General features: G+C 42.0%; 1 protein-coding gene across 1 annotated transcript; it reads left to right on the top strand.

Moving 5' to 3' along the window:
* Positions 1-10,677: 10,677 nt before the first annotated feature.
* Positions 10,678-18,005, top strand: LOC115390361 (trypsin I-P38-like). The gene is made up of 6 exons (XM_030094204.1): positions 10,678-10,798; positions 10,880-11,066; positions 16,993-17,172; positions 17,266-17,327; positions 17,448-17,593; positions 17,673-18,005. Exons 1-6 carry the CDS (start codon positions 10,750-10,752, stop codon positions 17,841-17,843), a joined length of 795 nt encoding a protein of 264 aa, XP_029950064.1. The 5' UTR covers positions 10,678-10,749; the 3' UTR covers positions 17,844-18,005.
* The last annotated feature ends 4,046 nt before the right edge of the window (positions 18,006-22,051 follow it).

Here is a 22,051-nt window from a genome sequence, read left to right as displayed (position 1 = left end):
TAAGAATTACTTGTTAGCATCTGAAAAATATACAAGATTTATACTTTTAATATATTCTCACTGTGCTAATAATATGCTAAATTGCACTTCTGGCTTATTCCAATTACTGAAAAAGCATACTTTGCAGTTAATAATCTTTATCATTACTTTACTGTACTAACTTTCCAGTGTGCGTGCACCCACACACACACACACACACACACACACACACACACACACACACACACACACACACACACACACACACACACACACACACACACACACACACACACACACACACACATTCCTTCTAAATGATGGAACAAATGAGAACCATGGAAGGTTCTAGATTTATTTATTAACAAATAGAGACATAACATCCTGAGGAGCTTTAAAATAGAGTCAGACTAGATTCATGGGACTCTCTCCTCCCATCTGACTGGATCAACCACTTCTAAACAACACTGATCGTCCACTTCTGAACATCTCGATGGACCAAACGATGGAGGCTCCTCTCTCTTCACTGCAGGGCAGAGACACCCAGATGATCTCTGATCAGTCGTCTCTCTGCACGTGACAAGTACAAAGCTGTTAGGAATTTCAGGCTGATGGTGGAAGTAAAGGTGGATGATTATTGTTATTTTATTGAATTCATGTTTTTGTATGATCTCAAAGTCAAAGTCTCCCTTGCAAGTGCGTTCGGCGGCACCTATCTCCGTTTCATAACCCCAGGCCACACAGCTACTGTAAGTAGTGGAAGCTACAGTGGGGGGGTTAGACCTCTACCCCCTACCCCGTTCCATATATGCCGAGCACCTGGCTAGAAGGCAGTAGGTACCATTTTTAAGGTCTTTGGTATGACCCGGCCGGGATGCAAACCCCAGACCTCTCGGATGTGAGGCGGATGCTCTACCACTGGGCCATCACTCCGGTGCTTTTTATCATCTCCCAGAACCAAACAGTGATAATAGGGCTGATAACTGTTCAAAACAGTCAGTAAAATAAACACAGGTTCAAAACGTTGCAATGTTTGTCCTCCCTTCAGATGTGAAAACCTCAGTTCAAATGTTTGACAAAAAATTTTAACTGTGAGCATCAAAGTTTGCTCAGAATTTCAGCCGTTTTTGGAGTTTATAATGGGTGTGTGTATTGGAGAGGACTGGAGTGAGAGAAATGAATTTAGAGTGTGAGAGACTCTCAATTTACACCAAACAAATGTTTCCCCACAGCCATATTTCTGGCTCAATCTTAAAAAAAAATTATATTTAAAACATAGCTACAGACCTTGTGATTCCCACTATACTTTGAATTTCCATTTATCACAAACGGTTCTCTCTCCAGATGTTTGAGAAGAGAGCAGCATTTTCTGTCATCTGCTCCAATGCATTGTGGAAAGACATTTTCTCGCTCAGATCAGGAGCTAGCTTTAGCTAAACCCTGCCCCGCGGGTTTAGCTAACATGTGGACGTGCTGCTCGTGGGGCCTCGGGCGCTGTTAGACGGCTAATGCTGTTAGCTTGTTAGCTGGCTAAACATTGACCTTATGAATTAGAGGGGTAATATAGTTAATATAGGTTAGCTGCCCGGCTACCCAAGCCAACTGGCTAGCTGGCAAGCAAAAAATGTTACAGTCCCCCAAGAACAGATTCCACAGAAAAACAAATTTCTTTTGACTCTGGTTTCAGAGATTGACAATGTTAATAAGCAAACGCACAGTGTTGCTTACCTGTCACTCCTCGTCCCTCCGTGAGGCCGTGTTGACAAACTTTGTGGCTTTGCCGTACTTCCTTTGCTCGAAGTTCATTACCGTAAATGACGCCGCCCACATTTGTTCAGTCAACAAATGCACAACTTGTCCAATCCATTCACTCAATTACTGTATGTTAGTTGAGTCAATATCAGCCATTGTGGGCGTTCACCCAACAACAATTTATCACCTGACTCAATATTTTTTATGAATAATTGTACAAACATTTATTAACTGACTTTCCCAATAACAACACTTGAGCCAATGGTCTATTTCAACTTGCCTTAGCAATCTTCTAATTGAGTCAATGTTTTGGTAATTGGGTTTTTTACGGTGTGCTGATGGCTGTGAATGTTAGTGTCGATTCTGATTCTATTCAGGTCTTAATCTGACCAGGTGTTGTCTGTGTATGTATCAGACCCTAGAGGACCTCTCTCACTGATGTTCATTGATGTTCTGTATTTGCGCCCATGCCTGCAGCTGTGACGGCCTCATTCAGGGGTGGAGAACTGTAGTATCGCAGTAAATCAATAACTGTTTTGGCAGATTTGCATATTTACAGTTACTACTATTTACACCCATTGCTGTCATTGTGTTCTGAAGTATTTGTTGTTTGGAGTTCACAGCAGCGCCTGAACCAAGCAGTACCTCCTTCAGTCCAGCAGAGGGCGCATTGTGATTGTTAGATGTGGAGTGCAGCGTGAAGCACAGAGAAGAAGAACGCAAAAATGGAATCTGTGGCTGTGTTCGAAACCGCATACTGTCTACTACATCCTTACATACTCATACTATCCATCCTGCATCCTGCTTACTCAGTCCATCAAACAGTATGCGAAGCGTTTACACTACAGCATACTACATAATAACCCACAATGCATTGCACTTCTTCCATGAGCAGAAATCGATCTGCTAAAGCTGATTTCACTTTAGCTCTAAACTCGTCAAATGTACAACTTCATCAAGATTTTTTTTAAAATTAGGCGACAAAGTGGTGGTTTAGAGCCCGAGTGTGTCGTTTATTTGTCTGAATATCAGCCGTTTATGATTTTGTTCGGACGAATTCGGCGAAATTCAAGCCAGCCGCAGTGAGCAACGCACTTCTGGTTATTTTCACCAAAATAAAGCACCCCTTTCCCTTTCTCATGCTAAAAACCTCAGTGATAAATCTGTGCTTTTACTTTGAAAACAAGAAGCCAATCTTTCAGCAATATATCTCGCTTAACGTCGCCGTTTGGACCGGTGTCCCGTTAACGGACCACTTATTATGCCAATTATGATGCTTTACCGACGGAGAGTTTTTTCGGCTCTTCAACAAAGATCGGCTCGCCGTCTTCGGTACATCATGGTCGCTTTCAGCATGGACTTGTTCTCAGATGTAAGGGTTTTTTTTTTTTTTTTTTTTTACTATTTTTAATCATTGTCAATACAATCAGAAATCTCGTAATATGACATACCTACGAGCACAAACAATGGAGGGAAGATTAAATCTAGAACCATACTCAGCTTGCTAAATGTACATCATGAAGAAACGGTCATTGTGAACTGAATAAAGTTTATTCAAATGTCCGTCGCGTTGCATCTTGGGCAATTTCAGTATGAGTGAACACACGATGTATACTCAACATTTCTGGCGAATGCAGTATGCATCTGGGAACTTCTCGCATACTCAAAATCGCATACTGCCAGTGTAAACACACTGCATACTCAATAAGTTAGTATGAGTAGTAGGTAAGTATGCGGTTTCGAACACAGCCCCAGAGTTAAAGCTCGTGTCTGGAGTTTTGAACGAGAGAGGGTTTTTTTTTAATCCAATGTCTCCAGGTTCCGCCCTCCCTCTGCTTTCATGAGCGACCAAGCCACGTCCCTTTAATTGTGCACGCAAGTTATCTGTCGGGTGAAAATGAGAGCCTCCGAGTCCTACAGCATCCTCCATGTTGAGCTGTTTATGGTGGATGTTCAGCAGACAGTGGATATATCCGAGGTAAATGCGGTGGCTGCTGCGTAGCTAACTCTCCTCTGCTGGGCGAGCAGCCGTGCTCTCTGGCTGCTCCACACTTTGATTGACAGCATGACAAAGCGGAAGCTCGAACTCTATTGGCTGAAGCTGACCGGCGCTTTTTTCGGATAACATGGGGGTCTATGAGACGAAGGCGGGGCTCATAAATAAATTTTTATATTGCTTTATGCTAATATTATATTGTAGTATCAAACCAGACTGACACATAGAAGCTCTGTTAAAAAATGATACATACGTTGGAAACGAACGGAAACTCCGGACACGAGCTTTAAGAGGAGTGTTCGTTTTGATTGATTCATTTAAAGAGAAGCGACGCAATTTCATGATAAAAAAAAGCCAACAGGCGGTAAGGACCTACTGATATGGCACCTAAACCGGCGGAGATTCCATCTCAATCGGTCCCCACCGCCATTTTATATGGAATTTTCGCCCTGATCATACAAAAGGATGTAAAACAATGCAGTTTTTTTTTAATGAGAACTCACTGCCACTACCACCAAACTCATTTGTGCAGATTCTGCAGTCGCCCTCTCTTCAGCTCTCATGTTGTTGTTTTGCTTACTTTCCGCCGCGTGTGGCACGTGAGTGTGCGTCTCCGTCTCCCTCCTGCCCCTCCCTCTGATGTTTCTCATTGGCTGCCATCAGCTGTCAACCAGTAAACGAGGTTTGTGGTTGGCTGGCCTGACCTGTGCACGGGCAAGCTTACATGCAGGGCAAGCAGGGGAAATCTTGATATCGGCGATTTTGAGAAACTAATGTCCTGAATGTTCATATCCCGATTTCGATATGATCACGATATATCGTTCAGCCCTAGTCAATTACATGTTCCACATGATCATGCCAGCATTGTGTTGGGATTCAGAGCACAGCCTCCACTTTCACAAACTCTGTTCTTTAAGACTTCAAGCCCTCGAAGGACACGGCACGGCAGAACTGGAGCCATCATCAAAACCATCCTTCAGGTTTTACTGTTAGAATTTAGTAATTGGGAGTAATTTAATTATTAATCCAAATTGCATATTAAAGCGAGGGTTGGCGATCTTGGAAAACTAGCATGTAGCACGAATGTAGCATCTCCCAAAGCTCCGCCCAGCTCCCACCCCATTGGAGGAGCTCCGTTGGGAGCGGAGACGCTCCGTGCGCAGTGCGCGCGGCGCTTCCGTGTACCAGTGCGTCCCTGGCGTAACCTGTCCTCAGCGCTTCGTTTCTTCGTTTTTCTTTATTTGCACTACGCCAAGTTATGGCGCACTCACCGGTAAGTAAAGCCCCAAACATTCTTCTCCGCCATTCTGCAACGACGCTCCGTCCTTCTACGCGCGCACTGAACCAGGGTCAGTGCACGCCATTGACATGTACGCGCAGGGGGCAGGTCGAACGGCGAAGGGATTTGATTGGTTTAAAAAAAGGTGTCCCCTCAAGACTATTGGTTGTTGTTTTTCCCGTTTTACTCCTGCTGTAGATAGCGGATATTTTCCAAACTACTTTAAGAACACGCCATGAATTGCTTCCCATCGGGTCATAAAGATCATTTTAACCAGTATTTAAAAAAATGTATCTCATTCAAATTGCCAACCCTATAGTTTAGTCTAGTTTATGAGATTGATTACAGTGAATCATCGATCATTTTCTACTTATGTAGATGGTGCCCCGAGGTTATCTGATGAAAATCAGATCCCCAATTCTTGGATTTATAATTATCTTTGATAGTCATTGATTATTACTGATCCATCTTGTCTGAAAATAAGAATCATCTTCAGCAGATGGCGAGTTCGGCATTGTGGAAGCCTGATGACGAGCCGTTGACTGAATATGATGAGCTGGAGCGAGGAGACGATGGACGGTGGATCCCTGAGAGCAGTGAGGTTGAACACTGTGCTGCTCGATCGCTGGAGAGAGAGCCCCGGGTCAGACTGAGATGCACTATAGAAGACCTGCTGAGAATGAAGACTTTCATGATGAAACTAACCAGGGAGAAAAACAGATATCTTCTCCAAGAACCAGCATGTTAAAGTCTACAATCACCTCATGACTGAAGTACAGAAACTACAAAGGAAGCACGACAGTCGGACAGCACTTCTGAGACCTGGGACTCCGACACGGCATCACACCTCCAACTAAACTGCTGGTAACACACACATTTAACAGTCTGGCTGAGGTACAGGAATTTATACAATTCAAGAAGTGGCAAAGAAGTAATCTAGAAAGTCACAGCAAATTGGCTGAATAAACTCCTTCAAATATCAGACTGATCCTTATTTTCCATCCAGGAATTCAGTAGCACAGTAAACTATACTTCATGAATGAGTTCCATCCTACAAATATCTGAAGAAATCTGAATCTCAAGGAAGTTACTTGTTCTTGCTACTAAAGTAGAATTCAGACTGACCTTCTAATATGAAAAATAATTCTCTCCATGTTGCAAAAAGCTTTTCCGTCAAAGTTTCAGCTTGGTACATTAAACAGTGATTGTCGAGAAGAAACATACTTTTCGCCAAAGGACAATGAAGAAATTACGAAATAATTGAAACAATACTTTGACCAACTTTAGAAATTCCAAATAACACAACAGTTAGAGTGAAGAGAGAATCCTTAACTATTTGGAAGTTTAGTATCTGAAGAATCCATGGATGAGGTTGATGAATGTTGATAAATGGATGAAAGTTCACCTGGAGGAGAAATGAGTCTCTCACGCCGTAAAAGGAAATGATGACAGACGTTTATGGGGAAGACTGGAGAAATGTTTTGCAAGCGTTCATCATACTTGAAGTAGCTTTAGTTCCAGCCAGATGATATCAGACCCTGAACCTGTAATGAACCTTATCCGCCCCACAAGTCATCTTCCTTCTTCTGTCTCTAGTTGAGTAAATATCTTGTAATCATTTCTGAAAGCCTTTCAAGGAGGTTTATCTCTGCAAACAGCTGTCTTTCGTTGATACTTCTGCTTTAGGAATTACTCAACAATTCTGTTATTCCCAGGTGAAAAAAATGTACTCAGTGTACTAAAATTTTAAATACTTTTGTTAACTTGAAGAGTGCTATTTTGGAACAACTAATTTTGTACTGAATATATTTAAATTGTAATTAAGTTGTAATGAAGCTAAACTTACAATGTATTTAGTGTACTTTTCTATGCTAAAGCGGAACAACTTTATATACTTTATATATGTACTAATATGTGATTAGTCAAATTATAGTGTACTTTGTTTGGAATATAAGTATATTAAAAATTACTTCTTAGCTTCTGAAAAATATTCAAGATTTATACTTTCAATATATTCTCACTGTGCTAATAATATGCGTAATTGTACTTCTGTGTCATGTCTTTGGATCAAATACATTGATGAATTTACAAGTTTTATTGATTTAGTTAAAAGTTTTAAGTATGTTTTTTGTTAGTGCATAAGTGTACCAGAATTTGTGTTATGTGTTAAGTAGCTATGGTAAAAGTGTGCAGAGTGAGACATTTTCACCATACAGGATCGCGTTTGTGTTTCTGCTGCAGAGTGAGTGCTCCTCTGTATAGACAATCTTTGTCGCAAAGAAACGGCCAAAACGAAGCAGGAAAGTTCTCATTTTAAAGTTCCTCTAATGCGCTTGTATCTTGGGAAAGCTATCGTCTTTGTAAGTATTTATGTGTGTAACATCTTATATAATCCCACAATGTTCCCATGATTCTTTTTCTGTTTGTATAAAATTGTAGTTCTGTGCCGGTAGTTTTGGCAGTTACTGCTGTATGATGTGTAGCTACCTCGGTATGGGTTGTTAATTGTATTTCACTTTCTGTTTTATGTTTCAGTTACCACATGTTTATACACCTGCGTGTATACATTTTTACATGAAGCTTCATAAAGCAAGAAAAGCAAGCCTTGTGTACGAAGTCTTCATTATTGGTTCGCTGGCTGTCTAGCAACATAGAGACACCTGTCGCGAGGACAGCACATTCTGGCTTATTCCAATTACAAAAAAAGCATACTTTGCAGTTAATAATCTTTATCGTTACTTTGCTGTACTACTTAATTTCTAGTGTGTGTGCACATGCGCGCGTGCACACACACACACACACACACACACACACACACACACACACACACACATCCCTTCTAAATGATGGCACAAATGAGAACCATGGAAGGTTCTAGATTTATTTATGAACAAATACTGACATAACATCCTGAGGAGCTTTAAAATAGAGTCAGACTAGATTCATGGGACCCTCTCCTCCCATCTGACTGGATCAACCACTTCTAAACAACACTGATCGTCCACTTCTGAACATCTTGATGGACCAAACGATGGAGGCTCCTCTCTCTTCACTGCAGGGCAGAGACACCCAGATGATCTCTGATCAGTCGTCTCTCTGCACGTGACAAGTACAAAGCTATTAGGAATTTCAGGCTGATGGTGGAAGTAAAAGTGGATGATAATTGTTATTTTATTGAATTCAAGTTTTTGTATGATCTCAAAGTCAAAGTCTCCCTTGCAAGTGCGTTAGGCGGCACCTATCTCCGTTTCATAACCCCAGGCCACACAGCTACTGTAAGCAGTGGAAGCTACAGCGGGGATAGACCTCTGGTAGCTCTGTGTGTTCGACCCCCTACCCCGTTCCATATATGCCGAGCACCTGGCTAGAAGGCAGTAGGTACCATTTTTAAGGTCTTTTGGTATGACCCGGCTGGGATGCAAACCCCAGACCTCTCGGGTGTGAGGCGGATGCTCTACCACTGGGCCATCACTCCGGTGCTTTTTATGATCTCCCAGAACCAAATAGTGATAATAGGGCTGATAACTGTTCAAAACAGTCAGTAAAATAAACACAGGTTCAAAACGTTGCAATGTTTGTCCTCCCTTCAGATGTGAAAACCTCAGTTCAAATGTTTGACAAAAAATTTTAACTGTGAGCTTCAAAGTTTGCTCAGAATTTCAGCCGTTTTTGGAGTTTATAATGGGTGTGTGTATTGGAGAGGACTGGAGTGAGAGAAATGAATTTAGAGTGTGAGAGACTCTCAATTTACACCAAACAAATGTTTCCCCACAGCCATATTTCTGGCTCAATCTTAAAAAAAAATTATATTTAAAACATAGCTACAGACCTTGTGATTCCCACTATACTTTGAATTTCCCTTTATCACAAACGGTTCTCTCTCCAGATGCAGCTGTTTGAGAAGAGTGCAGCATTTTCTGTCATCTGCTCCAATGCATTGTGGAAAGAGATTTTCTCGCTCATATCCAAAAGTTCACATATTTTTACAAACTGATTCCCACAGGTGGGACCAAGTCACTGACTTTCAAGTCACAAGTATGTCTCAAGCCTCAAGCCTTTGCCTTCAAGTCCCGGTCAAGTCGCAGGTCCTACACTTCCAGTTTCGAGTCCTTTCAAGTCATTCAAGGGAGAAACAGTGAACTGCACTGCAGCATAGAGCACAATGTGGGTAAATGGCCACGGTTACATGGCGTTTTTAATTCAGAATTATTCATTCATTTTCTGCCACTTTATCCCTTTCGGGGTCGCGGGTGCTGTGGGCGAAGGCGGGGTAGACCCTGGACAGTTCGCCAGTCTGTCGCAGGGCTGACATATATAGACAGACAACCATTCACTCACACATTCATACCTAGGGGCAATTTAGGGTGATCAATTAACCTACCATGCATGTTTTTGGACCGTGGGAGGAAGCCGGAGTACCCGGAGGGAACCCACGCACGCACGAGGTGAACATGCAAACTCCACACAGAAAGGCCCTGAGCCCCGGCTGGTATTTGAACCCAGGACCTTCTTGCTGTGAGGCAAGAGCACTAACCACTGCGCCACCGTGCGGCCCATAATTCAGAATTAGTTAATTCCAAATGAATTAGCTTGGTGTTTACATGGGAAAAAACAGGATTAAATCCACTTGCATGCTGCAGACTGAAGCGTTCTGATTGGACGGGGAGTGGATGTGGCGTTCTTACATCTACCGGAAACAGATCCCAGTGCCAGAGCTTTGTCTCTTTCTTTCTAGATTAACTTTGATGCTACAGCTTTAAAAATCAATCAATCAATCAATCAATCAATCAATCAATCAATTTATTTTTGTTGCCTCAGAGGGCTTCAAGATGTTACATTGATTGGTAAAATTAAAAACAGTGAATAAGAATAATATTAATATGTCAAATTCACAGTAACGAGACAAAAAATGTCTGGTTGCAGGTTAAACACTGTGCTAAAGTTAGATTACACGACAATCACATGCATTGCACATCATTTCATAGAGACCATATTACAAGGCCAGAACATGACAACAAAGACATGGTGATGGTAACAATGTGCTAAATGTAGAACAAGTTCTCAGGGTTTGTGATGAACAGGCAATGAATTGAACTGAATGCTAATTAAAAGATTTTTAAATTAAAAAGTGAAATATGGTGACATGTTTCTGTGCAGTAACCTGGAACTTCCACACCTGTTACACTTATGACTGTGAAAACATCTTGAACTCATTATTTAGTGTCCCTGATGTGCAGGCCGCCACGACGACTTCTGCTGGATGTACTTTATACTACTGTCTACCACTACAGCTGTTACTGACACTATGATGATATTTCTTCACTATTGATAATACTTTCATGACATTTCTTCAGTATTACTGATACTTTATTGATACTTTCTATCCATCGCTGTTATTATTACACAAACATGTCATCGCCTCTCAGACACACTGCAACAGTAACGATGGCGCTTTTGCTATTTGAACTCAGTAGAAGGACTAGTTTTATGCATCATTCTGTAGTAAAAAAAATATATCTTGTCTTGAGCAGTATGTAATTCATAGTTGATGTTCTGCTCGAACCTGTTCATGAGAACCTTTGCAGTCAGTGTTTTGACACTGTAGTTGTGAAATAAGAAGAAGAAGTGATTACAACACCATTAGGTCAGTAATTCCTTAAAAGGAGATAAGTTAGTGTCTCGGGGGCCAATCAGGCTGTGAGGACATGCTATAAAAGCAGAGTGTGCTATTATCAAGAAGCAAATGAGAACGATGGCTCCTCTCAAACTTCTCCTTCTCATGCTGTGGCTTGGTGAGTCCACACTCCATTTTAGTTCAGTTGTTGTTTTCTACCATGCAAACAAACATTGTGATGTAAAATCTGATGCTGCAGGTCTCGCTACGAGCTCGGAGCTGCATCGTCAGAGGAGACTCATTGGAGGTGCAACGTGTGGACCAACCGAGCGTCGCTACCATGTGAAACTGGAGGCAAGAGGTGGAGGACGTACATCCCGCTGCGGAGGCTCTCTGATCAGTCCCCAGTGGATTCTCACTGCAGCTCACTGCTGGAAACCCGGATGGTGAGAAAGTCCCAGTCTTTAATGTCCGAGCCATTGATTGTAACATTAGATTGACTCCGTATCCACAGCACCTGTGATGCATTAAAAGCCTGAAATAAATATTTCCCCTCCTATTCAAACCATTCCTGCTCCTGTCTGCAAGTTGGACGTTGATCTCAGCTGCTTTGTTATTAGTTCATAGTTTATTTCTTTCTTGTTGCACAGCAGATAGATACTTGTGCAGCCAGAATAAATGCCTTTGCTGAAGTGCACAATTCTCCTGCTACATCTGTGCACACCGCCCCTACTGTATCTTTTGGTGAATGTAAATCAGAGGGCCTGGATACGCTGTTGTTAGAAGCTAGAAGGCGCTGAGTCGCCAACTCGAAATCTGATTGGTTGAAGCAACTGTCTGATTGGTTGAAGCAACTGTCTGATTGGTTGAAGCAGCTGTCTGTTTGACGCTTCACTTTACTTCACTGCGCCATCAGGAACGGATAGCGAAGGCCTCGGGCAGATTTCTTTGACCCTAGCAACAGATGATGCCTGAAATCTGATTGGTTAAATGATTTAATATGAAAAAAACATGTCTGGAAGCAGCGCAACCATGGGAAAACTATGAAAGGAACTGGAACATACCGTTTGGAATCATTTATTAATTATTTATGGACAAAATATAATTTACATCAGTCTGTAATTCAGATAATTTTTAGGCCAGCAGACAAGGCTTTGCAGGCCCTGACGGCCCACCACTGCCCTGTACCAAAAAAGTGGTACTAGGTGGAAATACCTTGACCCAATTCTGCAGTATGCACTTACGAGCAATGAGAAGGACTTTTTGTAATAGCTTATAGTGTGTTGTAGAAAGGCGTAATTCTCTGGATGGGAGGCCTCGGAGGAAAACACCAGGGTCTTTCTTGATCTCTTTTTTAAATATCTCACTGATTTCTTTTGAGATAAGAGACCAAAATTTAGAAACTAATTTACATTCCCAAAAATAGTGGAAATATGTGCCCCTCTCCAGATTGCACTTTGTGCATAAAGGTGAAACAGAGTGATCGATCTTATTTAGAATAACAGGAGTAACATGTAATCTGTGAAAAATCTTGTACTGAGTTTCTCTCAGTCGATTGCAAGTAGTTACAGATCTAACCAGGCGTATAGATATTTGCCAGTCATCCTCAGTATATCGATTATTCAAGTCGTTTTCCCATTTATTAGAAATATCTAGAATCTGGCAAATAGCAGAAGAACCAAGGATTGCATAAAATGATGATATAAACTGTTTTCTGTTTTTACACTTCAGAAAGAATCTCTCCACCTCACTGTGAGAGGCATCTACAGAGGAAGAGGTGATCTGTGAAAATACAAAATGTCTAATCTGTAAATACCCAAAAAAGTGAGCTTTAGGGATGTTAAATGTATTCTGCAGTTGCTGGAAAGACAGTAGAGTGTTGTCTTTTAGTAAATCATTAATTAAGTGAATTCCCTTGTCCCTCCAAAAGAGGAATATGGATGAACCAACACCTGCAGGAAAGTCAGGATTTTGGGTTATAGGGGAAAGAAGGGACTTCACATTTCTCCGTCCGAGATATTTAGCTATGTCATGCCAAATCTTTATACTATTATAAATAATGACATTGTGTTTCACTTCCAGATTAATCTTTTTTGCCTCGCATGTAACCAAGCTCCATAGAGAATGAGGGTGACAGGCCCATGAGTCAATGCAGGTCTCTTTCTTAACATACGCTTGTAACCAAAGCCAGAGGTAGCGTGCATGACATGCCCATTAAAAAATAATATATTAGGCGTAGAAAGACCACCCATGTCAGCGGGTAATTGTAGTGTCTTAAGCCTCTGCTTTGGTTTTTTACCTTGCCAGATAAACTTGGAAAAAGCCTTCTCTAAGTCTGTGATAGTTTTCTTTGTTATATATAAAGGAAGCATTTGCAGCGGGTATAAGAGCCGCGGAAGTACATTCATCTTGATGAGGCTAATTCGGCCAAACAGAGACAGGGGCAGGCTCTGCCATCGTTCCAAATCTCGTTTAACTGATGAGCAGATTGGAGTAAAGTTTAATTTTTGCAGATCTGTAAGGTCTGAAGACATCTTTATTCCTAGGTAAGTAAAGCCAGAACTCGACCATCTGAATGGAAACTTCTCCTGAGAGTCTGGAACATTTAGGGCTCCCAGTGGCATTGCCTCAGATTTACTAAAATTTATTTTATAGCCAGAAAAAGTACTGAATTCATTAAGAATATCCATGATTACAGAAATTGATTGCTGAGGGGAGGATAAGAACAAGAGAATATCATCTGCATATAAGGCAATTTTATGTTCCTTCTTTCATATTGTTATTCCCTTTACATCAGTATGTAATCGAATAGTTTCAGCTAATGGTTCCAATGCTAAAGCAAAAAGGAGGGGACTGAGAGGGCACCCCTGGCGGACATCTCGTGATATTGAGAAAGGTTCAGAGCGCTGCCTATTGGTTATAACAACAGCTGCAGGTGAGTAATATATAGTTTTAATCCAATCAAGAAAGCTCCCCCCTAAACCAAATATCGCCAAAACATCGAATAGATAGCCCCACTCAACCCTGTCAAAAGCCTTCTCTGCATCCAATGAAACAGCCAGTGCCTTCTTTTTGTATTGTGAGGTAAATTTTATGATGTTCAAAAGCCTCCTTACATTGGTAGATGAATAGCGTCCGTAGACAAAGCCAGTTTGATCTGAATTTATAAGTATGGGGAGTAATTTCTCCAGGCGAATAGCTAACAGTTTTGACAGCAGTTTACTGTCAACAGAGATCAGGCTGATAGGTCTGTAAGATCCACACATGTCCGCAGGCTTGTTTTTCTTCAAGATAACTGAAATACTAGCAGTCCTTAATGAAGGGGGGAGACAACCCTTTGCAAAAGAATCTAGATACATTTCTGTAAGGGGGCCAACTAGTTCCTGAATAAAAGTTTTATAAAATTCAGGGCCAAAACCATCTGGTCCTGGAGCTTTGCCTCCCTTAAGAGTGCGTATAACATGTGAGACTTCCTCTTTACTAATTGGTTTACATAGATCTGCTTTCTGTTCGTCTGATAGAGATGGCAATTTTATATTGTTAAGAAATTTTGTTCTATTATTTGAGGAAGGTGTGCATTCAGAGCTATAGAGATCTTGATAAAACAACTTCATTACTTTATTTATATTAGATAATTTGAAATGCCTTATGCCATTTCTATCTATAAGAGAAGGGATTACATTGGGTTCAGTTTTGCCACGAGCAAGTAGAGCCAATAACCAGCCTGGTTTATTACCCGATTCAAATAGTCTATGTTTGGCATAGAAAAGCTGTTTCTGCCTTCCTGGTGAAGAGCTGATTTAAGGCAGAGCGCGCTGCATCTAACTGTTTTTCCAAATGGCTGCTATGATTTCTTTGAAGTTGAGCTTGCAGATCATCAATTGTCTTCTCTAAATCCAGCTGTTTTTTAAGGGATTCTTTCCTCTGTGCTGATGTATAAGATATAATAGCCCCACATATATATGCCTTTCCAGCTTCCCACAGTGTGGAGGGGCTGATATCTGGGGTTTTATTAATAGAAATAAATTGCTTCCATTCTAGTTTAATATAATCAATAAAGGAATTGTTACTTAGCAGGGTAGGGTCAAGTCTCCAGTATCTGCAAGCTGGATCTTTATGGGGGGGGGAAATAGTTATACTGATGGGAGAGTGATCAGAGAGAAACTTAGTACCAATTGTACAACTTAATACCCTACTCAAAACAGTCCTTGAAGATAAGAAATAGTCTAGTCTGGAGAAGACTTGGTGTGGAATTGAGAAAAAAGTGTAATCTTTATCTGAGGGGTGTAAAACCCTCCACACATCATATAGATCTGAGTCTTTGATAAATTCACCTATTTTTGCACTTTTCCTGGAGAGAATAGATCGAGGAGGAGACACATCCACACTCGGGTTTAATGTACAGTTAAAGTCTCCTCCCAGAAGCAGAAATGAGGAGGGAAATGCTGCCAGGTCTGAAATGAGTTGAGGTAAAAAAGAAGCTTCATATACCGTTGGAGCATATATACTACCAAAAGTTAAATGTTCTCCGTAAAGATAGTCAGACAGAAGTATGTAGCGTCCTTCTTTGTCTGATATTGTTTTATCAAGAGTGAATTGGGAGAGAACGATGCAGGAGGATTGCAACCCCTCTGCTTTTTGAATTGTATGAAGAGTAAAACACCTGACCCACCCAGCTTCTCCTCAGTTTTATATGTTCCAGATCTGAGAGGTGGGTTTCTTGCAGAAAGGCTATTTGGCATCTTTCTTTTCTAAGGAAGGACAAAATCTTCTGACGTTTGACAACATGATTAATGCCTTTCACATTAAGTGAAACAATTTTAAGGTCTCCCATATAAAATTAAACCTCTCATGTATATAAAGGTATTCCACGCAAACATTAATGAGAGAAAAATGAAAGGCAGCATTTGATTTAGTGATCAACAAAGGACTGGAGCTAAACATACAGTGCAGTAATAAAAGTTCCCGCTCCCCTGCCAACGATGTGATTATTAGAAGAGCGATTGTCATTGATATCATGGAGAAGAAAACCGTGCTGTATCTTGAAGAGACTTACGGAACCACCAAAACCAAGATGGATAAATAAATAAATAACAATGATAATAATAAGAAGAGATGGGGAAAAGAAGAAGAAAGAAAAAGAAAAAAATCCCCCGACATATGCGCGCTTCACACATTCATCTCTACGGTATGCTATCTCCGTGTAGCAGATAAAGTTCGGCAACATTCATTATACAAATTATAATAAGTGAAAATGGGATACTGTACTGTTTGATCCAAAACGAGGTTTATAGGTTCTTGCCCAGAAACGCCTCTGCTTCCCGTGGACTTTTAAAGGAGCGTTCCTCCCCGTCGTAGACAAAGCTTAAGGTAGCCGGGTAGCGCATCTGGAAGCGGACCCCCGTTTGGATGAGGCGCTGGCACACCACGCTGAACTGGCGTCGAGCCTCCCTCACCTGGGCTGAAAGGTCCTGGCGGATGTGGATCTTACTGTTCTGGTATGTAATCTCGCCCTTCTCCCGGGCGGCGACAAGGATCCGTTGTTTGTCACTGAAGTTATGCAGCTTGATGATAACAGGTCAGCTGTAACTTTTCTTCAGTGGACCCAGAGTTCTGTGTGCCCGGTCGATTTTAATTGAGGCTCGTTTGGTCTCCAATCCCAGCATCTCTGGAAGCCAAGTTTCAAAGAACTTGACGGCCTGGTTCCCCTCTGTGCCTTCCTTGAGACCGATTATTCGAATATTGTCTCTGCGGCTCCTGTTTTCGCTGTCCTCAACTTGGACCGTTAGCGTCTTCACTTTTTTTTCGAGCTCAGCTAACTTAGCCTCGAGAGTAGCCGTGCGGTCTTCACCCTCTGAGATGCGGTTCTCTGTCTCAGTTATCCGCTTTGTATTATCTTCCACCCGGCGGCTGAGTTTATCCAGAGTGACGTTAAACTCTGCAAACTTCTGCTCCATCAGAGCGCCGATCTTTTCGGTGACGGTTCTGGAGACCGTGTTGGCCACATTTTCTTCGAACGATGCGCTATCGTCCGTTTCCGGGCTAGCTTCGGTGCTACCTGTTGGTATGTTCTTGGCTTCTTGACAACCTCTGCGCAGCGCATCTGGTGAGATAGCATTTCCCTTGGTGTTAGGCATGTTCATCAACAGATCGAGCCGGAAAAAAAGAGCCGAAAAAAGAGCTTAATCCAGTGAGGCAAAGGTTTGTCGGCCGAGGAAGCGGGAGGTCGGCGAAAGCGGTCCTCTCAGTTTGGATGCATCACGTGACCCCATAATTTATTTTTTTCAAGAACCACTGCCCTCCACAGCGCAGAGCATCTTCACCCTCCTAATAAAACTGATGCAGATTAAACAAAACCCTGTTTATTTTCAGGACCATGTCTGCAACCGTAGGAGTTCACCCGGGTCCAGGAGAGCAGCCGCAAGTCATTACTGAACATCACATCTTTCAGGACCAAAATCGGAGGAGTCATGACATCATGCTGCTGAAGCTGCCGAATCTGTCCACGATTACACCTGTGGCTCTTCCTGACTGTCAAAATCTGCTCCCCATGTGAGTCACAGTTTCACTCTATAGAAGTCTGAGAGGTCTGGCTTCTTCTAAGAACCTTTTCCGTTCAAACTCATACTTTTTATTGTATTTCAGAGGCGCCTCTGTTCGGACGGCAGGATTTGGTGTTGATCAGATGGGCCAAAACAATGCGAGAAGTGAGACAAAGTTTAATTAATTATATTTGAATTCAGAAGAAAACAAAATATAAAACATGGTATTTTTCTATATCAGATTATTTGTAGAAAAAAACATCATGTTTTTCCATTATTGTGTAGTACGTGGTAGGTCCAACACTCTTCAGTGTGCCAACTTTGACAATGTGGACTGCACAAGGCTCCGGAACCTTAAGGCCTTCAGTAATCCTGCCAGACTGTATCAGCACTGGTTCTGCATTCAAAGCCCTGGAAAGGATTTGTGCAAAGTAGGTTCCTGTTCCCTCGAAGCCTAAAGTCACTCCATGCTCTCCCAGCATAGTTAAATAACCTGCAACTCTTTTTCAGGGAGACTCTGGTGGAGGTGTGGAGTACGACCACAAGATTTATGGAGTCAATTCCTTCGTCGGTGATACTTCGCTCGCCTGCACCGAAGCAGCTGGCATTATGGACGTTTGCAGTTACATGAATTGGATCAACAACACCATCAACAACAATGCAAATCGCGGTCCTGGCTAAATGAATAACGGCATATATTTGAACATGCTGTGCATCTGCTCCAACTTCATTCTTTCCTAATATCGATCTTCCAGAATATTGCTTGCTTATAAAGTCTCATCATTACAGCTGTTGTTCTCTCCCGTCTCTCAGTGCAGATGAAAATAAATGGAACTGCTTTGAAAAAAGAAAAACTGTACACTGACTTTCATTATATTTTCAAGAATACCTTTTCATGACTGGAATGATCATCAACATGTAGTGAAATCTAAAAAAGAGTTGAGCAACCACTCAGTCTAGTTGTTGGTTTCTGATTTGTTAAGAGCTTCTTCTTCTTCTTCTTTGATCCATTTTAAGACATATTGAATGACTCCCACATTACGTCAGACATGAAATAAGTCATGAAATTATGGAAGGAAATTGAACGAAGCCATGGTCTTGATTCAGGAATGTTATTTGAAATGAACGTAAAATCAGCTCACTAACCATCGGTTTGTTGATATCTAGCAGATCCATTAAGGTTCAGATGTTTAGTGACTCTCAAATTATGCATTTAATTTTTTTTATTTAATCTTGAATTTCTGTCTGACTAGAGAATTAGTTTTTATCTCCAATATTCCTGGAGGTACCACTTACAGAAAATTTGGGTAGTGATACAAAAACCGCAATCTCTTAAAATGTATGAAACATTTAAAAAAATACAAATTAGTTTATATCACAAACACATTTTATGAGGAATATATGGAATATAAACATAGAAAAACTTTTATTATCAAAGACACTGAAGAATATGACCCTTGGGGTCATTTTTGAACTCACTTATGCATGCTGAAGAGTTACTGATGCTGGAAGTGTGAATATTTGAATTGTAATGAGACAATCATGTCGTCTGAATGAGAAAACTCTCACAATAACGAGGCAACAATTGCTAAAGGCCTCTTCTCTGTCTATTGATAAAAGACATCCTAAAACTCACCCTTTTGCTTTTGATTAAAGCTGCTGATTGTTTTACTCACCCTGACGGTATGACTTTGAAGCCGGGTTGCATTTTGCAGTGATGCCAGCAGTACTGACAGCTCAGCTCGGGTCTCTGGCCTTCTTTACACGACATTTTCAAATTAATATGAAGAGCTCTTGTGGCATTTTGTTTGGCAGTTTTAAGTTCATGGCATTATGTTTAGTTTCAATTCAAGAACAATCAACAGCACCACCCTGTGGCCCTACATGAAAACTACATCAAGCGACTTCAAAACGTTGCCATGTAAATGTAAAACTTTCATGAAACAGAAATTCCTGAATGATGCAATTGACTTGAACTGTTGTGTGAAAGGAATGTCTTGTTTTTTTTTTGTTTTTTTTGTAAATATGTTTTCTTTGACATTTTGATCATTTGCTTGGTGGTTGGTTGGGTCGGATTGGAGCCTCTTGACAAGTCCACAGGGACAAGTGCAGTCCGGTCTGGACTGGAGCCGGACTGGACTGCACCGCATCCAGTGTGAGCCCGGCATAGAGTTCCTATTGATGACATGGTTTCTTCCTTTATTTATTTTGAATACTGATACATGATATTGCTGGACCTGACAGGGGGACAGAAAGACAGGAAGAGAGATAGAGAGCGAAGGAATCAAGTGAACAAACAAGCAAACAACAAAAAAGGTGTGGCGAGACGGAAGAGAGTGCCGAATACTCGCTTTAAACGAGTACTCGTTACGGACAATGCATCCAGCACCCCACTCACGGCTCCCGATGCAGCATGCAGGCACCGTGCCGCTCTGTGCCTCCCCACCCCCAGGTCTGACACCACATGCAGGCACCGTACCACACCGCTCCGGGCGCCGCAGCTGCGCGCTGCACTGCACCGCTGCTCCGCACCGCCGCTCCGCACCGCCGCTCCGCACCGCCGCTCCGCACCGCCGCTCTGCACCGCCGCTCTGCACCGCCGCTCTGCTGCGCTACGCCCCGGTTTGGTGGTCGGGACTGGGCCCAACTAAGAGTAGGTTGTCCCGGGCCCAGGCAAAGCTGTCAGTGGGCCTGATAATCATAACGCCCCTCCCTCACACCTCACCTCAGTTAAATCTCCCAACCATTGATTTGTGCCTCCCCGCCTCACGTGAGCACCCTTTTTGCCACTAAATGCAGCTGGATTTTGTGTTTTTTGTTGGTTATTGTCAATATGTTATTGACATAGGTTATTGTGAAGTGTACACCACCACGTAATTACACAGCCCCACCCGTCAAGATCTACCCTCTCTTGTTGAAACGTGCCTCCCTGGAGCTCACATCTCGATGTTGTATTTTGCTGGTATTGTTGTGAATTCCCTGCTGTGAGGAGGACACGTCACAGCGGGCTGCTTCAAGCAGAGACTGATGGACTGTTTGTGCATGCGCAGTGTTCTGTAACCCTTTGTGCAGTCAACAACCTGGACTGATCTTCTGCTGTCGTCAATGTTCATTAATCCTTGTACAACAGTGTGCGTCGGTGATGATGTAAGTTGCATTATGAGAAGCTGTTGTTTATATTTGTATGTGACGAGAGCTAATATTTCCGAGTCATTTGATTGTTTCCTTTGTTAGCTTAGCACGTTAGCATGCCTTACTGATCCCCATAGAACATGGACGGCTCGGCTTGTAACTTCATTTATTATCACACGGTTTATCTTCTCCTGTCTCTGTTCAGCTAGTTTCATAGCTGTAGTTTCAATGAGGCCATGTGTTTGGATTCGTATATACTGGCCTGTATATACGAATCCAAACACATGAATACAAAAAAAGGCCTAATGAACCTTATCGGACTTCAATGAGGCCATTATGTCGGTGTTAAAGGTGCTGTAGGCAGGATTCGGCATCTCCGCCATCTTGCTTAGGGTTACCTAAGCAAGATGGCGATTTGACCCATCGAAGATGGCGATTTGAAACCCAGCACAGCCAATCCTGTCCTGTTTTCTCTGACATCACGCCCTTACACAAGTTAAGCCCCTCCCACAAGAACGTGTGACGAACGCCCCTCGACCAATCACGGTTAGAGTCTTAGGGGCTCTTCTGATTGGTCAAAGCCACCTGGAGCTGTTGAGATTCCTTTTCAGCTCAGAACAGAGACAGACGGAAACGCTGCGCCCTCGTGGTAATGCAGTTATGCTACACTCCTAAAGGATTATCAATGGATACTCTAACATTTAATCCAAAGAAAACACAGAAAAATTAGCATTGACTAGCAAAATCCTGCCTACAGCACCTTTAAAGTGTGAGACTGACCAGATTGGTAGCAGACTGAGCCGTTCTCATTTGGCTTGGTCACGTGAAGCTGTTTAATGATCCTGCACTGACCCCTACTGGCGATTTTTCAGTATGACATGTCACTAATTTCTATTGTAAGTCATGTTCTTTGTTACTGATGTCACTGTAGGTTATTATTTCTAATATTGTTTATTATTGTTGTCTTCTGCAGACATCACAAACCACACACGTGTACTCATACTGCAGTGAAGGAAGGCCCTGTTCAGTTGGAGGAGTTCAATTAAACTCATCTGAAGCACAGAAGTTGCTGGGTCTTCTCTGACCGGAGGATTAGGCCAGTTATACACAGCCAGCATATCATCAACGCTACTGTTCCATTACAGGTATCATTGGTAAAGTACTGTGTTAGGTGCATGGTATAGTGCTTAACACTAGCTCAACATCACGGCGCAGTACTAAGCCAACGCACGTGTCAAACTTCTTAATGATATTAGTAGATTTCTAACATTTTTCTTTAGGAAACTTAATGTGATATTATATGTTTAATCAGACTTTTTTTTTAGCAGTATTGAAAATAACCAACAAAAAATACTAAATCCAGCTGCATTTAGTGGGGAAAAGGGTACTCACGTGAGGCGGGGACGCACAAATCGATGGCTGGGAGATTCAACTTGGCAGTCCTCCATGTGCACATGTGCAGCAGCGCAAGGGTTACGAGGATTACGTCATGCAGACACACTTCGACAGGACACCGGCTCTCGTCTTTCATTTAAAAGAGCCGTTCAAACGAACGACTCGTTCCTTGAATGTCACAGCTCTATAATGAATTAATGTAAAACTCATAAAACGTATTTTTAAATCATTTTCTGAACCACTTATCCTGTTCAGCGTCACCAGAGCCAATCCCAGCTACTGATGGGTGGACCTTGCCCTGGACCAGTGTTGGTGAAGTTCACTTTATATGAACTATTTCAAAGTTCAGTTCAAACCTTTTA

The sequence above is a fragment of the Salarias fasciatus genome, chromosome 6 (genome assembly GCF_902148845.1).
Source record: "Salarias fasciatus chromosome 6, fSalaFa1.1, whole genome shotgun sequence".
Classification (NCBI taxonomy): Eukaryota; Metazoa; Chordata; class Actinopteri; order Blenniiformes; family Blenniidae; genus Salarias; species Salarias fasciatus.
This window is presented reverse-complemented; position numbering and strand designations above follow the sequence as displayed.